This window comes from Bombus pascuorum, chromosome 1 (genome assembly GCF_905332965.1).
Source record: "Bombus pascuorum chromosome 1, iyBomPasc1.1, whole genome shotgun sequence".
Lineage (NCBI taxonomy): Eukaryota > Metazoa > Arthropoda > Insecta > Hymenoptera > Apidae > Bombus > Bombus pascuorum.
The window spans coordinates 21,699,021-21,720,896 of NC_083488.1; the positions used below are offsets into that span (position 1 = coordinate 21,699,021).

General features: G+C 31.5%; 1 protein-coding gene across 2 annotated transcripts in view; it reads left to right on the forward strand.

The window, feature by feature from the left end:
• The window catches only part of LOC132908178 (uncharacterized), a 38,320-nt gene extending 16,444 nt beyond the window's left edge, over positions 1-21,876 (forward strand). For both annotated transcript variants that reach the window (XM_060961927.1, XM_060961917.1), the window contains exons 4-11: positions 14,539-14,703; positions 15,288-15,516; positions 15,764-16,080; positions 16,676-17,049; positions 17,461-17,652; positions 18,682-19,009; positions 19,598-19,891; positions 20,460-21,876. In XM_060961927.1, coding sequence (XP_060817910.1) covers positions 14,539-14,703; positions 15,288-15,516; positions 15,764-16,080; positions 16,676-17,049; positions 17,461-17,652; positions 18,682-19,009; positions 19,598-19,891; positions 20,460-20,699 — 2,139 coding nt within the window. In that variant the 3' untranslated portion in view covers positions 20,700-21,876. The remainder of the gene's footprint in view (positions 1-14,538; positions 14,704-15,287; positions 15,517-15,763; positions 16,081-16,675; positions 17,050-17,460; positions 17,653-18,681; positions 19,010-19,597; positions 19,892-20,459) is intronic.

Here is a 21,876-nt window from a genome sequence, read left to right on the forward strand (position 1 = left end):
AACTATCTCGCGTGTCGGTAGCGTGTAATTATGAGACGCAATATAATGCAATACAGTCGTAATCATAATATACGAACAAGTGATATAATCGAAATAATAGAACAATCCAGATTTTACATGAGAAATAAATTGAAAATATTTCTTTTTTTATGAACTCCTATAAATTCCTTGCAATTTGTCCCATGGCCATTCGAAAGCGATTAAAAATAAAGAATAATATTTTCTCATACGTATGAAGTCTTGTTTTTGTGATTCATGTGATTATATACTATCTGTTGTTATGTTTTGTTATGTCGACGTTTAATTTTCAAGTCGAAAATATAGAACGTAATAGGATCCTTTATTTTTTACGAACAAATTAAATTTACCGATAAATATCACTATTATTAATTTTATTCAATTTCAAAGGCGGGTTAATGTACTATATGCCACTTATTTTTATATTTATCTTAGATATAATTTAATTAGTTTACAAATTCTTTGTTTTCATAAATATTCTTTCATTATGCATTTCGTTTACTTTATGGATATTTGCAAAGAATAGAAGTATTTAAAATTAATTTTTTTCATATTTCTTTAAATTATATAATCGCTAAACTTTCCTTCTAAAGGATTCAGTGAAAAAGTCAAAGTTCAAGAAGATTCGAAGAGGATGGTTTGCGATTCTCTACGGGAAACTCATTTATTTCCTAGCCTAGCTAGGAAATACGTTAAATATAATTTATCGTTCCCCCTTACCCACGTTTGAGATTTTATCACGATTGACACCGGCTAAAGTATTTTATAATTAAGTTCGCCTTAGCTCATAGGTATAATATGGATTCCGGTGCATCGGTCAATTCTAATATCGAATTCCGATTCTGGTGAAATTGTCACGAGACCATCTCTCCTCCGTGTTAACCTACTTTTCCATTCGCTTTTATCGTTTTATATAAATCTTTTCCAGAGGATCGTATTTTCCGTAGGATTTTGCACTTCTTAGAAAACTGATAGAGATTTTCTGAAAATCTTTTCAGATCTTCGTGAAAAATGGTTAAAGGTTTTCGTAGAAAATATTATTGAATTTGAAGATATATTGTCAATAAAATGTTTTCGTATGTATTAGGTTGTCCGAAAAGTTTCTTTTGTTTTATAAGGAAATAATAGACGCACAATGTTTTTTGTTTTATATTAATTTACTGAATTATGCACGAACATAATAATAGAAATATAACGAAATGAATCATACCTAATTCAATAAAATAATATAAAACAGAAATTTTTGTTCATTTATTATCACCTTATGAAACGAAAGAAACTTTTCGGACAACCTAATATTTATGGATTTTAAATCTTGTTTATAGTTGTAATCTTGTTTAAGTGCTTATTTAGGTTGCTAAATTACTTTGTTTAGAGATGATTAATTAATACACGAGTATTATGAAAATACGTGCTTGTTATAAATATCGAGTAAATGTTGGACTGTAATTATTGCATTTCTCGGTAAAAATCCATTATCATTATTTGCGTTATCAGGTAATAAAGTATTGGTCGATGTTTATACGAATATGACTGTGTATTTAGCGTAGAATTAATAATTTTTCTTGGATGACTTATTGATCCTGTGTTAATCGCAAATGAACCGATAATTTTTTTTAATTTCTCTTATGGAATAGTTCCTGATTTCTGACTAAAATCTAATTTTAACAAATAAATCTATACCGTTTTGAGGATTCATAGTTTACATTGCAAATATCAAAACGAAACAAAAGTGTGCATATCTACTTATCGTTCGTTCTTGTAGTATGTATTTTTGTTCGTTTATCATTTCCAAAGGACATTGAAGTTAGATAGACTAAAATTAAATATAAATATTGAAAATATTCTTTTTTTCTACATTTCTTTCTCAGTTTATGTAACTTGGAGAATTCTACATTTGTTAAAATAATAATTTCAAATAATTTTCTAGTTAACATTTTACTAAATAAAAAAAATATATTTTGTTACAAATATTCAAATATTAAAAACGAAGAATAGTCATATAACTGTTCTTGCATGTTGCAATTAAGTAGACAGTACAACATTTTCTTTTATAATTTTTTTTCTTGATTCATTTGCAATAGAAATACATGTAAACAATCTGACCCAGTTTTTAAACTTACATTCTGCATGAATGATTTATTCAGGGAAAGAAACGTTTTAAGGATACTTCGCAGAAATCAGTTTTATGTGGATATTGAAATTTCTCTTTAACATGACGAAGGCACATAACGAGCTACGATTCAAATATATTGTCACGATTTTATGTGACAACGATCTTCTTCCTCATTTATCACCCACGCAATGTTTGCCTATATACGTCCTGATATCATAGTGTGCGCGTTGACCTTGGCATTGATAGTTTATTCTTCCTGCCACGTCTGATTTATTCTTCTTCGGTATTTGTAAGATCTAAATAAAATAAGATTTATCAAAAAAATATTCCATCGATTTGTAGTTTTTAGTGGTAACTCCCGGAAGTTTCACTGATATCTTGAATTGCACGTGTGAATAAAGAGGCTTCTCATAAAATAAATCTTCTTCCCTGTAATGAACTCGCATTTATGTAACGTTTTCCGCTGGAATTATAATTCTGGAATATAATTTTAGATGTGATTAATCTGTAAAATCGTGCAATCTTCAATTTCAAACATTGTTATTATGACGCTAATATTCATTATAACTTCATTCAAATTTATTCCAATTTAATTTCAAAATATTTTAGAATCGGCTATCCCAAATTTCCAATTTAGTTTAAACAGTTTACTTTAAATTTCCTTTAGACGAGAATTTTTTTATTAAGATTGAATATTCGATTCTTGAAATAGCAAATTAAATAATTCAACATAGTCTCCGTTTAAATACTTGGAATCATTCGATAATAGAATTAAAAGAAACACGAGTATTTAAGGATTCGATTCTATTCGAACATTTTTAGTTGGCCTTAGCTTTATAGCTTATAATTTCTAACAAGTTTTATCATATCAGATCATTGCCAGACTAGTGAAATTACTCATCAAGAAAATGATTGGAATAATTTGTAGTTTTAAACGCTCCTTCTCTTCGTAATGACTGGTATTTTTCTCCTGATACGCATCTTCCTCAGTTTTTACTCACCAATTTGAACAAGCCTCGGCAGCCAGCGTCCAATATAAAAAATATTATCGTGAGAATAAATTTTGATTAGACTTGTTCACGATGACCACTGACACTATATACATAAACATTATCTGTGCGTGGCTATGCCTACTAATATGCGATGATCTTTGTTTGTGTGCTCTTTGTATCTGTTTAGAAACATTGTTTCAATTTTTATTACGAATGTAAGAATCATTCGAATTTTGAAAAGGGTCTTCGATTCCAACACCGCGTAATTAGTGTTTTAACAGATCGATGGAATTGTCCTTTTCTATCAGCTTTGACGTCTATCAACTTCACGCAAATTTGTAATTTATTTTGTTACACACGTGGTTTTAGGAATGACTAATTATAATATATATCCAATAAATATAATTGGGTGATAATATGATAGAATATTGATGAGAAACTACCCTTTTTGAAATCAGTTTACTTTTCTATTACATAGAATTACGTAATTTATTACATTATTACATATTTATACATTGGATATATTTTATACCCAATAAATATAATTGGATGATAATATGATAGAATATTGATGAGAAACTATCCTTTCTGAAATCAGTTTACTTTTCTATAACATAGAATTACGTAATTTATTATATAAATTATTGCATAACATAGAATTCAACGAATTATATTTATAGAATTATTATTACTTTCAGAAGAAGAAGTTCAAAATAGAGCACCATATTATTAGCATTAGAAATTTAATTCTTATTGGAAATTTTTCATCATTCTTTTGTTACTGCTCTTGAGAAAATTGACCGCAATTCTTGTTAACAACATTGCTAAATTGTACTTAATAAATGTCTGCAATTAAGCGATAGTGTTCCTTCCATATATAAAACAGAAATGGGTAGCAGTTATGTCGGAGATGATACGTATTATGTCATAGCGAATTTAAACATAGCGAAGTCATTGATAACTTGATAATTAATCACATTCATACTTCTTCCATTCTTTTATAAGGATGCCCTAACACGGACGGTAATATCTACTATTGCTCCTTATACGTACTTACGCTATTTGTTCCGAAGTTAATAAACTGACACGAATTATGTACTTTGGAACTGAATTATACTCAAGCAGAAGCAATTCAAATCAAAAAGAGCCATTTATTCGATTCGAATAAAATTCAGTGAACCTTACTAATGTCACTCGTTCAGCAACCACCGTCATTCTTACTAGGAAATGAGTTTGATCCGAGCTAAACACTGTTTCACTTGTATCGAGAAGAAAAATGATCGACCTAATTAGATTTCGATTCAATCTAATTGGCATGCGTTGGATGCTGGAAAAATGTTTAAAATATATAAATTTCTGTAACATGGATTTCCTTTAGTTAATCTTCTCACACTTTATGTACCTATAGATGTAAGAAGAATTACTAAAGCTTTAGAAAACCGATGATAAATCCAGTAAAAAATCGCTTCTTTAAAGGCTAAGACAGAAAGAATTTGACAAACTTAAAATAAGAATTCACTTGTCTTACGATTGCTTCTAGCCTTGGAATTAGCTATTTATGCATTTGATTATGCCAAACGTTGTATTTGAATTAGCGCTTAAATAATCTCTACCAAGATCTTAGTAAAATAGTATATGTGCTTTATTCCATCAGTACACAATTATGCATTATGCAAATTAGATAGAGTATATTAGCAAACAAAATAAGCATGAAATATTTCTCTTTGCTTGTATCGAACTACGGGGAAAAAATATTATCATATCTTTCACGTTTTGTATTATTCTGTTACAATTTTTTAACAAAATGTCTGTGAATTTCCTTATGTAATATTTCAGTCTTATACGTAATATCTTACATATGAATAATTCACATACGAAGTGTATTTTATCGGAAAAATAATTCCAAGTATAAGATGCAGACGAAGTCTTGGATATTGTTAATTTTAGATTGAAAAACTAGAAAAACTTTGTGAAAAACTGGATACAAAAAAGAATATACTGCGTTTTTATCAGAAAAATTGTATTATTATCAGGTAAATTTTTACATTTTAAATTACTAACCTCGCGAATAAAATTCTTTACTGCGATAGAAGAATTCTCTAAATATTTTCTTTGGTAACTATATTTAATATAACTATTTCTATTCAAAATTACCAGCTGAATTAATTGTACCTGTTGTTATTTCTGTATTTAGAGGTAGATCATAATAGCTATTATTTTATTCTTTGGATAAATCTATCACATCGTTCTGAGCCGAAAAATCTCTATTGCACTTTCTTACATGAACTAGGGATAAAAACAAAAGAACATCTTAGACCTATCGATTAAATCTATCGATTGTATCTAGAACTATCTTCTAGTTACTATTTATTGTAACTAGCGCATCAGTATATAGATGGCGAGCGCGTATTCACGTTGTCATCTTCAACAGTACCTAACAAATTTTTGTGTCCTCTTTGTAACAATTCATATCTCTACAGTAATCTACGTCACGGGTTACCGTTTACATCAGACAGATCATTATGTCTAAGGATTATGCTCGTCATAATTGCAATCAACGCTTATGGTACCGATTCGGTATTCATAAATTACTCTACATCGACTAAATCAATGTAGTCCCTGTGATATCGAGTCGACGAAATCCTTGAATCGTTTCAATTTTAAAACTTCACGTTTCCAATAACCATAGGAGTAAACATCGATGGAAAAAAAGATGGGAAAACGTCATCAATAACGAACCGGATATCAGATAGCATAATTTAGAACCGCGTCAACTGTAATTGTGTCTTGGTTATACAGATTTACCTTTGAACTTTGAAACGAGCAAATAAAGGGAATTGTTCGGTATCGAGTTAATCAAATCGCGATCCACAGGGAACGAATTTGATCTGTTGCGGAACGAGCCAATTGTCCCTGGTTAACGGTGGCGTAGCTTGTGGCTACAAGGAAAAGATCTTCGTAAAAGGAGATCAGATATTCCTGGAAGATAATATAGAAGGGAAATAGATATGAGTGACATACAAAAGTTACGTTATGCTTTGAGAAAAAGATACTGGTGCGCTAGTAGAATTTTTAAATGTATAACAATGAAATAAAGAAATGGTAAATATCCGATATAAATGCGATATATATTTTTATTTGTATGTGACTTTTCATAAAATTGTTTATACGAAATTTTAAATCGAAAATAAAAAGCTTTTGGCCTAAAACTCTCTTAAGTCCAAAGAAATTGTGAAACAAATTTGATAATTTATGGTACAATTACTAGATTGCGAATGTTGATGTGAATTTATATTTTTATAATCACGATCAAAGAAAGGAAATCTGAATAGAAATCTTTTTCACTTACTGCATATATTTAATTAATCGTTTTTAATATAAGTACTGTGTCCCCTCTACTTATTATGAATGTTTTGTTAACTAATTATTTGCTAATTGTACTAACTAAAGTAACCCTACCAAATTAAGTATGTAAATAATATTTAAATATTTATAGAATATATATAACTTTTTTATATAAAAAAGAATATAAATGTTTCACATATTTTATTTACATTACGAATACTTTGTGCATTTTTGCATCTTTCAATTTTCAATAAATGCATGAATATCCATAGTTTACCAATTACATAATAATACAAAACGCCATCATATACATGTTTATTTATTTATCTATAAATATATATTATCACTTATAGCAATCCAAAGCAAGAGGCTTTCAAGGAATTTGCACGAAGCTTCCTAGCCTTTCATAAGAGCCTGTCTCTTTCTACTTTGAAAGTAGCCTGTGTACCGACTTGTGAGGCCGAGTTTCTATTCTCAACGTTGTATCATGTTCCTCTTCATTATTTTCCCGAGGAAATACGATGTCTCGTGTTGATATGAATACATCATTATATCCACGTCTTTAAGGGAAATGTTGAGAGAAAAATGAACGAACGAAGATCGTATAGTGGGGGTGGTGTTTACGTATCTGTGATAACAGTATTGCGGGGGTTTCTCTGAAGCATAGATAGAATATCTTGTTTTTGTCCTAAATAACGTTTAGGAAGAATTATATATATATGTATATGTATACATACATATACATACATATATATATATATTTTTTTTTCATGTATGTTTCATGTATGATTCTTTTGTTTTATCAGAGTTGAGTTATGGAATAGTAGATATGCATTTAACCCTTTCATGTTCAATGTTGTACATACGCAACACCATAGTTTAACAGCTTATTAATTGAACACGATAAATGTATGTTCTCTCAGTAAAACTGATTTTGAATTATTTTAACGTTTTCTATCCCCTCTACAAAAATTAATTTCTTAGTAATTTTGTTTTCATTTCTATTATTATGCTCCTGTTATTAATAACTGATAAAAAGAATTTTTCTACCATGTTGAAAGGGTTAATCGCGAAAAAGAGAAAAATGAATTATTTTATAAATGAAATTTTGGTAAAACGTTAGGATTTATGAATTTTGCATTAGTATGACGAAGTAGCTATTATATAATCGGTAGAGGATGCTGGATTCGTTTGGATGAGAAAATAGGTAAAATGTTTCCGAGACAAATTTTGATTGCACATTGAGATATAGTGAATTGTAAAATCAATTCAAAAATTGCTTGCGTTGGGCATCAAGTTCCATAGAGCATCTGACTCCTAATTAAGCTAATTTTCCAACTACGAACCGCAATTTTCGTGATTCCCTTCCTATTAAATTAATTCTTGTCAAAAATCTCTTCTCCGTCTATCTGAACTTCATTTGCCAAAATTTTATTTATTATCTGATCAAATCAGTTACGTATTTAATTCGAAGAGTTTAAGTATAATTCTTATAATCTGTGCTGAATAAATGGCCCGGTTAACAGGTTAAATCGAATGATATTATCTTCTAATTCCAACAAATGAGCCCACAGTCTCTTCCACAGAATTCTTCACAGAGATCTTCAATTATCATCTCGTATCAGTTCTCCTCGATTACGTTTCCCCGAAATGTTTTCCAATCTCCGAAACGTAGCCGGACCTTGAGTTGTTTTTAATCAGTCGTCGAACCAATCCTCGGCGACCTTATTCGGAAATCACGGGTGAAAAATCACCTCCGAGCTCCTTAAATGATTTTTACAAAGCGTCGATCAGCTTGTATACGAATGGATCTGAGGCAAGGATCTGGTGTCACGATAATCGTGTCGAGAGGTCGAATCATCAGAGGGGTTATCAGTGGCGTGACGCTCGCGAATCCGACGACGTTTATCAGCCGCGTTCGCTACAGACTTCGATAACGCTTTTTCGATTCACACGTTCTTACGTCAAATTTTGTGACATGCACGCCCACGCGGCGTGTCTTTCGCTAATCACGTGTTTTACGCGATTTCGAAAATTTTCCCTCAACTCACAGTCGATAAGCGAATATGAGTCGATCAGATCATCGTCAGTCAGCTTGGCGGGACAGACGACATTCATCAACGTGACGCAACACAATTTTGTTACGTCTGATACGTTTGCGTGACCTCGTAATATTTAAACTGTTTTGAGGAAGATGCGGTCCTTCCTTTTTTTCGTCTGCTTCTGGGACCATGCGTAAATATCATGATCCAGCGTTGATTAATGTTTCGTATGACGTCTACGAAGTGTGAAATTTTAGTCGAATTTAGGAGAATGTTAGGAAATCTTTGTACATACATATCACACTAGAATTCATATCGTTGTGTCCGGAAAGATTTATTTGGAATTCTGTTTTCGCGTTTGTTTGGTTTGGATTGATTCTATTCGTTGAAATTTGAGAGTAAATTTTGTTCTTGTCGAGTATCGAAGGTTCTTGAGACTTCTTCTATTTCAGTACTAAAATATTGAAGTATTGAAGAATTTTTATTTAATTATATAGTTTAACTTTTCTAACTATTTCTTTTAAACTATTAATCTTCATTTGACTGTATCGTTTCATTAAAAATATTATCGAATGTTTTATAGCACGTATATTTTATTGTGCTAGAACAATAAATTCATATAAATTATGTAGGATGTTTAAGAAATGTTTATCTTGTTTTATGACATAAAATTTTGCGCACTTATTACATGAAAAATAATAAGAAAAATATGTGCAAACAGATATCACAGTTTAATCTTTCAGAATAGTCAACAGATATTTTGAACAGAAAAAGATGTACAATGTGTATGTGTCTTCTGTACTTTTCCATTTTTAATCTACTATTAAAGCGTTAGAAACTTTTATGAATTGTTAAGACTGTAAATGGAGCTTGGAGATAAATCTTTTTTTAAACTAACGGATGAAGTTATGAAAAAGAATCAATAGTTGTATATTACAATAGGGGCAATTTCATTTAATACCTAAATCTCTGGATTAACTATAGGTAATCGCTATATCGCTATATCCACCTTTATTTATTTTGAAAGCATAAATATGTAACGTTGTAGGTTTTACAAGACGAGCACGTGTCGTTTATTTATTTATTTTGTATTATTTATATTATGATATGTAAATGAAATTACACATATTATATGCATCACGAGATTGATTGCGTTTTCATTTGAAATCATTATAAAACACGTTTTCATGCATTTCTATGCAAAATACAACGAAAATGTCGTGTACTTATACATATATTTACATTAAACTATAGTGAGTTTCTCGTGATGCAATATACAAAAGATGTATAGCTAGAAGAATTTAAAGATACTTGAAAAACATATTTTTATGCGATAAAATCATCATGATGTCGTTACGAAAAGACAAACTCATGCTCGCCAAGACAAATAGCGCGCTTCACGCTAAACCAAGCAGCTGTTTGCATGTATATTATTGCATTACATTATATACATTGTAATCTTGATGCTTGACATTAAATGAACGACCGCCAAGAAATCGTAGATATTTTTGCCATCATTGACGTCTATACTTCTTATTGTTGCATTGTTAAATATAGTGAATGATACAGGGAAAACTACTTAAATGACTATTTTTATCATGATGATGCTTCCTTGTGATATATTCTTTATAATATATCTAACATAAGAGCTACCTGTGTATTTATGTATGTATATCCTTTTAATTTTATTTTATTCACTATTCGTATACTATTTATTACTGTATCGGTATATTATTACATCGATAATAAGATACTATCTGTATCAGTTATTGATTTCTAGTTTTCAAATCAGAACAACATATTATGATCATAACATATATGTTAAAAATATGTCAGACGTTTAAAGGAGGCACTCATCATAATATTTACTAACAATAAGTTCTCTGTTTAGAATCTTCTATTTTATTTTAAAGCAGCTATAGTGACTTGTTAATTGTAATATTATTAATTTAGTAAATTTCAAAATTCAACGAATTCGATGATAATGGTTTATTCGTGGTAGCAGTGACCATTATGATTTCATATTAATACTTTACATTAATGTATTAACCATTTAGAATATATTTGAAAATTACGCAATAATGACCTAGTTATGTTATACAATAAAAGATATTTCCACAAGTTCCTATTTCGTTTTGTTACTTTAGCTTGTTATTTTAGTAATATCGTGGAATAATAATTCTTAATACTAATACGAAAAAAGTTCCAGCAAGTTTACAGTATCTCGTCAATATTATTTTTCTCTTTTCTTCAATACATTCCATTCACCATTAATGAATATCAAAGGGAAACAAAGGAGCGGCGTGATACGAGAACGTTATAATGCAATCGTTGCATCGATAAGTTCTTTTGAACTTCGTCGGCCAGGGACCAATTTATCGTGGCTTATATAATTTTTGTCGTTTTTCATATTATGTCCAAGCCAAATAATAGAGACGATGAAAGTAGCACACAAAGAAACAGTTAATACTACTAGTTAGTTTCATTTTCTTGATTCATTTGGACTTTCATTTGCGTCAATCGATAGCATTTAGATGTTAATGAGGTTTTTGTATGCTGGTTAGGTAATGTCAGCAACTAATAAATAAATGTAAAACAACGAGGGAAGCTTTCTGTTTCGGTAAATTGATATCATTTTTTCGTAGAATAATTTTATTTTAGAATGATTAGAACAGAGTATGCTTGGAATATTTGTATTTTCACGTAATACATTTTGGAAGAATGTTATTTTATTTATATGTAATTAAATAATAAATTAGATAATACTCTATTAACATTATCTTTATAAATATATTTAAAAAATAATGCTAATTAAGGCATCAATTAGATTCTTCCTCTGATGGTTGTGTCTAGACCTGCTGAGAACATTAATAATTATCTCATTAGCGATTGTTTGACCGCTTGCGTCAATCGTTAACCAGAGAGTGGACGTGTTTTCACAGTGTTCAGAAAATAAAGGAGGCCGTGCTACGGGCAAAACAAAAGAACGTCGAGGAGGATAACGAGCAATTAACAAAAGATGTTCTGGGACTTCGTCACGTATTGCCAACTAAGCGTTATCGTGTTATCGACTCCTACGGCGGACTTTATGCACTTCCGATTGCTATTTACGCGAGTCTTGTTTCTACACTTTCTCGCGATTTCGTTGGAAAACACCGAAAGTTTCTTAGAGTTTCGTACAAATCGTTGTTTGTTCGAATCGACCTACATTACTGAAGAAGAGCTTGGACTTGTTTCGTTTAATGAGTTACACGAAATTATTCACTTTAAACGGAAACTTACGATTTTATTTGTAATATTTGGCGTAGAATTGAAAGGAAATAGTTTTTGGTAATAGAAATCTTTTCCTGAAAATATGTTAGGAATTTTAAGAAATTTTTAAATGTTTGAAAAAATTAAAAGTGGGTAGTATCTTTAGGTAGATACTTACTTTTAAAGCAGATAAACGAAAAAATTCTGGAAGGATATCACTTCGTCGTAACTAGAGCAGACTCGAAACTTCGTCAAGTAGTACGAGTCAACTAAATCTCCTTCATCATCATAAAAGTCAGCTATCTCTCCGTTCGTTGGAACATTGTTTCGTTTTATATGTTGCTGGAATTTATGACGAAATTTTATGATCTATTTTACGTGATAGCCAAAGAAATTTCTCATTGCTAATTGAAATCGATACTTATATGGTAGACTCGTTTGGAGTTATATAGACACTGCAAATGGCCCCAAGTAAAATCTCTAGCTCTTATTCGAGTTTCTTGGACGCACTGAATGTCAGGGATGTAGGAAATATTGGCTCAATGCATTAATATCTTTTACCAAACTTGGCACATTTAAGAATTGAAGAAATTGGAGACGCTTAGCGAGCTTGTCAAATCCTGTTGTACTTCTACCAACGAAAATAGTTATATAATAAGATTGTGTAATCTAAAATAGACTTTCTTTGAAATTGGAGTTTTCTGGTATACTATACTGGGTACATGCTTAAAATTGTAGACACTCAGGCGTTCTACAATTTTTAAATGATATGTCTATCTCTTGTTCTTTCTCAAGTACACAGTCTGTTTTTTATTGTCAGATTAATCTCGATATAATCTCGTGTTACGAAGCGACAATGTCTGAATCTTTGATCGTTGCTTTTGATAAAGAAAATTGTATACCACGGCTTAGGAATTTGCGTCTATTGTTATATGCTTCCTGCAATGGCGACGATCAATCTGCAAACGCGTATGACAATCGACAGAACGTGTAACGTCATTGATTTAACATTTGTCGAGTTATTTGCTACATTCGATCAACGCTGTGACTATTTGTGGCAATCGAGTGTAGGGTTGCTTTCACACCATTAAGCAGAGTCATCAAACTTACTTATAATTCCTAATGTGGAATTGATCGTAAGGGACTTTAAAAGAAGATCAAAAATATAAAACTAGGTACGATGGACGTAATGGAATTTCGAAAGGACGATAACGAATCTATAAAATTAGAATATACGGAGCAAAATTAGAAATTAAATCGATTATTATATTGATAAACTTCAATATTTAATGGGACCATCTTTGACATTTACTGTACGGTTAAAATGGCTATTCATGTACTATACTAATTTTTTTATCAAATATATGTTTGCAGCAAATACCTCATAATTTCTATGTAAATTTTTAGATTATTTTCAAATTTGACCGATGTAATTTGACGACAGCTGGGTCTCGTTACAGTGCTAATGAAGTTTGAAAACGTCTTATGTAACACACACAATATATATTTATTTATTTATTATTATTTTTTATTTATTCATTATAGACACATATTATATATATATAAAATTGTCTATAGTATGTGTTCAAATACTTTTCCGAGCCATTGTATTTTATATACATTTGATATATTTGACTATGTACATTTTTAATATTCTCGAACGAAAGAAACAGGAGATAGCTTTTTTAATTACTTTGCATCTCGTGGAGTCTCTTTCCGAGAAGAAAACATTGTGCTAAGGAAGAAAATAGGTAGCTTAACGATCCATTGTTATGTTAAAAAAGAGGTCCGTTGATCTCATCGTTTTCTACTGTAAAAATTTAAAAATACAAATGAATACATGTTTCTATTTGTAATAATATTGTCTTTTTCAAGCAACGGTTTCTATAGCCTTTATGTATCTCAAAGCGAGTTTCTTTCATCATAAAAGTCGTCGCCAGTCACCTTTTCTCTTATGATTTTGTTATATCTTTCACGTACATTTGATACGTTATTGAAATGTCAGAAGATAGAATGAAGAAGTTGTATAATTAATTCAGTCTAATGGCAGGATGTCACTTAGCTGAATTAAAATTTGCACTTGATTCTATGAAAATTGAAATATTCCTTCACATTAAAAATAATATAGAAAATTAATGTTAACTGGTTATCTTTAAAATATAGAATCTACACATATTGATATCCTGTTGTGCTTCGTTCTTTTCAATTTTAGTATATCAGGATTATATCCTTAAAAGGATTGTATCCTTAAAAAATAAATACGCTGGTAATTGCAGTACCTTGAAAAATGGCACTTTTGAAACTAATTTATCCACTAAAAACAGGTGAAAACACAAAGATAAGGTAAAAGAAGAACAAAAGGGGGAGAGAGATTCCCTTAAGAATGCAGAGAATGCATAAAAATAAAAATTCGAAAGTTAAATAGATAGAGAAAAAGAAATGAAATTAGCAAATATCGTTGCGTTCTATGTGACCATGTCATTTTACGTACATTCTGTTTATAAATGAAAAGGCATAAAAATAAAGATCCAGAAGTTAAATAAAAATAAAAAGAGATACAACAGTAACAAATATTACTTTCTACGCGATTCGTATTATTCTCTGCTTTTCTAACAATAATGTGCGCAGTTGTTAAGAAAGTAGAACTACGAAGTTACTTCTTTACTTCTATATAAAGAATCGCCTTAGGGTACCTCAACGTACACTAATTAATATCTATGTACATGTTATATTTTACAGCCGGATTAAAGAGATCGTAATATTTGTTCTCCAGGTTATGGCAGTACACTTCGACCCGGTCATCTTCGATGCGTACTACAATGGATGTTGCAATGGAACCTTTTGGCCATTGTTCCACTCTATGCCTGATCGAGCGACCTTTATCGCGGAACATTGGCGAGCGTACTCCGCGGTCAACGAGGAATTCGCTGTTAAAACGGTGAGTATAATCGCCGTCGAATGGAATATCGATTGAAATTACAATAGGACGTCAGCTATTTGAAATAGCAAGAGAGTAGTAATTCAATTCGACAAGTGGATATATGTATATGATATTATGTCAGGCAGCGATTATGTGGATAAAATTGTCAGATAAAGAAAAATGTATATAAGATATGAAACACAGGAAGTACACTGTTATCTATATGCTCTTATGCTCTTGTGTACTCTACAAATAAGTGTTACGTTGAAATTGTTAAAAACGATATCAAGGTAACAAATATTTGCTAAGACTTAAACAGACCGATATGTACTTTTACGTGCGAGGTATTATGTTGTCATAATAGTAATGAGAACTGAAAAATTTCGCATACGTGGAATATTTTGTTACTTAGTAAATTATTGGTAATAGATTTGTATCGAATTTCTCAAGATGACGGATATCGGAGAAAAAGAATTATTGTTTTCAAAGTATCGACAATATGCCTTTAGTAAAAGTTAACGTTAAGTTTTATTAAGATAAAGACGAGATTATAGATATTATACATTTCTAGTACTAAATATCCAGTTTTTGTATGGACCTAGGTCAGTGCATTGGAACAAATTTACAAGGAGCAGAAGAATCAACCGAATGGCACACCTTTGGTCTGGGTGCATGACTATCACCTAATGTTAGCAGCAAATTGGATTCGACAACGAGCCGACGAGAAACGTCTCAGATGTAAATTAGGCTTCTTCCTCCACATCCCTTTCCCACCATGGGACATCTTCAGATTGTTCCCATGGGCTGATGAAATCCTTCAAGGGATGCTTGGTGAGCTTTCACTGATTCTTATATCGCTAGAAATTTTTAAGTTCCCAATTAAAATTTGCAAATTTCATCCAGAAGTAATATTTAACGTGAATTGAAAGTACTAAGTTCTATTTCTTAAAAATTGAATACTAATATATAAATTTTACAAATTTTAATTAGATTATACATTATAATAAAACATTTGCCAAAATCTTGAAACCTAACTATTACAAATCAAAAAATGTAAATTTATTTGTATCTGTTTTAGGTTGTGACATGGTTGGTTTTCACATTCAGGACTATTGTTTGAACTTCGTCGACTGCTGCCAGAGAAGTCTTGGGTGCAGGGTTGATCGTAAGAATTTGTTAGTGGAGCACGGTGGAAGAACTGTTCGTGTGAGGCCACTTCCCATTGGCATTCCATTCGATAGATTCGTCTCACTAGCCGAGAGTGCTAACAAGGTCATGTTGACCAATCAGAAAATCGTACTGGGCGTTGATCGTCTCGATTATACCAAGGGTCTGGTCAACAGATTGAAGGCTTTTGAGCTGTTGCTAGAAAAACATCCAGAACATCGTGAACAGGTAACGATATTATTATAATTTATGTTAAGGCGATAATAAAATTCGCAAATCATACTAGATTCGCATTTCCTTTATACATTTTAATATCTGGTCATTTACAGAGGTACATATACAAGGTCAAAGTACTTGCACATGTAATAAAATAAAACGGAAAGATTAATGTCTAAATGTTTCATTTATTTAAGTATAGCTGCTTTGGATTATTGCAATGTTTCATAATAAATATTCAAGGCGTATTATTTATTCATTTTGTAATTATTGAAATATGTTTTAATTGAAGTAGAGTGTATTGCAAAATGCCAATAAAACTCAGCTAGATCTAGTTACCAAAGAGGTCACACGGTTAATCTGTTATGACCTATCCGTCTTTTAGAAAAATTGTGACGAAGAAACTTACATAAGAATTTATTGGTCACAAACAATGATCAATGATAGGATAAAATACTATAAACCAAATAATTCTAGATTTAGTTTAAAACATAGCTATTAGATTGTCTTATTCAATGAATCAAATACTAAAAGAAAATTAAAAAAAAAATATATATATATATGAGATTCCCATCAAATTACTCGACGAAATGATATATCTGTTTAGGTTACTATGCTTCAAATTGCTGTACCATCGCGAACTGACGTGCGTGAATATCAGGATTTGAAACTTGAGATGGATCAACTTATCGGTCGCATAAACGGTCGATTTACGACACCGAATTGGTCTCCTATTCGTTACATTTATGGTTGCGTGAGTCAGGACGAATTAGCAGCATTTTATAGGGATGCTGCGGTTGCTCTGGTTACACCACTTAGAGATGGTATGAATTTAGTCGCCAAGGAATTCGTCGCCTGTCAAATTAATACACCACCTGGTGTGTTGATCGTTTCACCATTCGCTGGAGCTGGGGAGATGATGCACGAAGCCTTGATCTGTAATCCTTATGAATTAGACGAAGCTGCTGAAGTTATCCATAGGTAAGATTAATATGTTTATACAAATTGAATTTTCAGTATCATTTAAATATTTACTATTGTAACTCTGAAGTTTTTGATTGCAAATCATCTTCTTTCTTTAAGTATATATATTCTAACGAATCTAATAATCTAATATTTCTATAATAAATCTGTTTTTGTATATTCCTGTTAATATTAAAGCTAACATTAATTAATATTGTATTATTATGTTATTACATTAAATCAACTAATTGTTACTTTTTTAAATTAATTAACCATTTAAGCAAAAATATTACTGCTTTCAATGACTTTAAGTATTTAATTCTTGTCCAAGAAACGTTCAAACAAAAAGAACAGAACAGTTTTAAGCATATAAGTATGGTTTGTGAGTTCGACTTTAAACTTCTTAATTAATTTTTGTGTACATTCCAGAGCGCTTACCATGCCAGAAGATGAACGCACATTAAGAATGAATCACTTAAGACGCCGTGAAAGGATCAACGATGTCAATTATTGGATGAAATCCTTCCTGCAAGTAATGGGATCATTGGAGGAACATGATTCTGTAGGTGCAACCACGATGCAACCGGTGACCATGGATGATTTCGATGATTACTTGAGCAAGTAGGTATTGTTAGAGATCAACGACATGCATGACTGGGCCCGACCAGAGCATGTGCTTATACGAGAATCAATCAACCAATGTACGATTAAAATCTAGTTATTTTAACGTGTTAAAATTAACACTATGTATGTAAATTTCCTATCGAATTAATTGTTGATAACATTGAGAATACTAAATGAATTAATCGCACTTTAATGTATGTGTTGTGGGCAAACTATTACAAAACAAACTTACTGATGACTACTCACAAAATTAGGTAAATTCGTAGTTACTTATTAAAACATAATTTGTCATGAAATAAGAATAAATAGGGGGTAGAAAAACTAAAACCAAAATTTAAAAAGGTTGCTACACTCTAATGACAAATATCGTAATTGAACTCATTCTAAATACACAATATTCTACTAAAAATCTTCTACACAAAAACTGTATATATTAAACAAATCAAAGTATATAGGTAGAGTTTGCTTACCTCATGTACGAGTGCAGATTGCCGATGAGCATGCTTGTATAAACCACAAGTTCGGTATGTTAACAGAACGGTCTCAATGGAATGCATTTTTCGACAAAAACCGATTAAAAATCCGGTTGATCGAATCGTTTATTAAATTGAGCATGAGTTTGGGTACATCGCAGCGTAGGGAACGCTGACCACCAGGTGCTTTGATATTACCAGTGATATATTAAAAATACATATGCAACCTTCCAACTATTCAAAATCAAGAGTATTTGCAACAATTCCCCTAATTAACTGTATCCATTTGTATTAATGTTCTTGAAAAATCTATCCTATCGTAAAATTAATTAAGTTATCGTGATGTATTTAATGCATTGTGAACGAAGTATGAAAATGTTCTTGAATAAAATTCCAAGCCTACGGATTACGTGTGTCTATGTTCGACACTGTTTGAGGAGGTTTATGCTCAGTCAGAGAATGCTTTTGGAACACGGCGGGCCCGCGCGTGCGAATGAGACCTGACTCATGATGAAAGCCGGGTAACGTTCCAGTGATAACACATGTCCCCTAGGTATATCGGCGATAATCATAAATTGGCCCTCTTGCTGGACTACGATGGTACTTTAGCTCCTATTGCGACTCATCCGGATCTTGCCATTTTACCTTTGGAAACGAAGAACGTTCTCCAAAGGCTATCGAACATGTCCGATGTATACATAGCAATTATATCAGGCAGAAACGTGAACAACGTGAAGTCGATGGTTGGTATAGAAGGTATTACGTACGCCGGAAACCACGGATTGGAAATTTTGCATCCAGACGGTAGCAAGTTTGTTCATCCGATGCCCGCTGAGTTGGAAGATAAGGTGGCAAATTTGATGCAAACGTTGCAAGACCAAGTGAGTATGATTTTCATTATTTTTTCCAAATTGATAGTATTTTGAGATATTTATTATTCGTCTTGCAATTAAAATTGTTGGAGCATTTTAATATTTTGTAATGTATAATATTGTTTTTAAACGAGGAATTAATTATAATGAGAAATGTAAAAAGAAAGTTATATTAGAATATAATAATTATATTCAAAGAGTTTATAACAATAAAGGGGTAATTCCCCATACTTAGATTGTTTTTATTGAAAGAAGAAGAAAGAAGATGATTCTATATTCAAAAACGTAATTTATTATTACGAATATCTTGTTGGCTATGCATTTATACCATGTTTCAAGATGTAATTTGATTTTGATTGACTTTGAGTTAATTTTTCTTGATTTATTCAAATTAGTCAAAGATAGAGCTGCCTTCTTAGCATTCTTGTAGCATCTCTTTCAATTAAATATTTCTTTCAATAACATTTCTGTATTATAGTAACAAAAGCAAAGTAGAAAAAATATTATATAATGTAACATCTTCAACAATTGTAATTGCAATTGATTCCAACTAATTACTTACGACTTTAAACGACTAATTTGATGTATCGAATGTAGCTTTGCAAGGATGGAGCCTGGGTAGAAAACAAAGGAGCATTACTGACGTTCCATTATCGTGAAACTCCAATGGAAGGACGTCCTCAAATGGTTGATCAGGCAAAGAAAATCATTGAGCAAGCAGGTTTCAAAGCCTGTTCAGCGCACTGTGCCATTGAAGCAAGACCACCAGTTGAATGGAACAAGGGTCGTGCTTCCATTTACATCCTACGTACGGCATTTGGTTTAGATTGGAGCGAACGTATCAGGATTATTTATGCCGGTGATGATGTTACAGATGAAGATGCAATGAAGGTATGAACTCCGCAATAATCGAATCTACAGTAAAGGAAGAATGGACATAGATGACATTTGATCTATTCTATCATAGATCTATTCTACTATGAATAATCTACATATACTATATCTAATAATTTAACACGTTCATCGTTGAGTTGAAGTCACGTGGCCTTCCATTGTGACGGAAATTGTTTTTAAGCAATCGTCAACATTTGCTACGCCATTTGAAAACCGTTGCGCGTGACGTTAACGTGGTGCCATTTGCATTTGAAAGTAACCACACCATGATAATGTAACGTCATCAACAATCAACGTGTTAATAAAAGATTTTAGATTACCAGAGAAAGATAATACTAGATATCATAATTATATATAGTTATACAGCCAATATTAAATCTCCTTAAACATTACATATAGTTATATAGTTAATATTAAATTTCCTGAAACTTATAAATTCTATACAGTTAATATAGTTGATATTACATTTTCTGAAACTTTTACCCATCCATTAAGTTCATTTTTTCTTTGATTTTGATCTATTGTCATATCTTACATAATCTATATAATTATGTATTCTCTGCAGGCGCTAAAAGGTATGGCAGCTACCTTTCGCGTAGCGTCGTCGCATATAATCCGTACGTCGGCAGAAAGGCGTTTGCCGAGTACGGATTCCGTGTTGACCATGTTGAAGTGGGTAGAGAGACACTTGAGCAGACGCAAGCCTCGCAACAGCACCGAGATTCCTTCTAGATACCGACGTAGCAGCGCTGGAATTACCATGGAAATGTCGTATATGCCGACGAATACAGCGTTAGAATCCTAGGTGACGCCCTAATAATCTTCGTTATCACATCGACTGTGTCCTCGACAAGAAATACATACTTTGTATGTCACAGGCTTAATATGATGTACTCGTAGAGTAAGATCAAATAAAAGCGAGAGGGAAGAATAAGAACGAAGGAAAAAGGGAATCTCTAGGTGGATAAAATAAAATAAAATAAAAAATTAAAATAAAAAAAAAAAAAAATCATCGCGTAAGTTGTATCGGTCTGCGAGAATGTGGTAGAAAGCATCATTGTCATGTATCAAACAAGTCGAGCGTCACACGGATAATTTTTCCCTTGGATAAATTGTATTCGAGATCTTCTATTTAACATATTCGATTATATCGAGTTAACATAATAGAACTTATCGTACTTACGCATGTATACAAGCCAAAAAATGGAAGAACTGATCTTTTTTGATGTGGAACCAACAAATCATTCTATATCGACTGTTTTCGACGTTTAATCGATGTATCTCTTCGGTGACCAGTTAAATGGCTTTACCTCGACAAAACATAACAAATCGCGTTATAAAAAAAAAATTTAAAAAAGATGAATGTTACGTGTGCAGTCGCTAAATCTTCGTTTCAAGCGTGAAGATGGCTTCTTCTTTTTTTATTTAATGTTCAACATAACAATTACTACGCTGTGCGATATAATCAGCCTGAATGTAGATTCTATAAAGTGTGTTTTATCAGAAGTCGTATAATAGGTACTTAGCTATGCATAGTTTCTAAGTTCGCGTCGCTCAAAAAGCATCACAGGAAATATTCGATATATATTTCAATATTATCGTAATAACTTAACGAAAATTGATTTTATTAAATATTTGTATATTTGCTACCAATTTCTGAGACACGAGACAGATGATTGTAACGGAGAAATGGTTCCACGTATGTCAGCACATTAGGAGATAAGAGAGGGAGACAAAAATTGTATTCGAATACGTAGCCTGCTCAAAATATCATAATTGACTAATATAACAGGTTTCAGTTTTCCATTTGTAGATTTTAAATCGATTTGTTGGATGTTGCTGTTTTTTAAATCAGGTCGATATGGCCGATTTTGCTGTATGTATATTTGGCATGTATTTTGTATACCATTGAAATTATGCGAAACGCATTCATTTTGTTAAGATTATAAAGAATTCTCTTTGAAATAGAATCATGAAACATC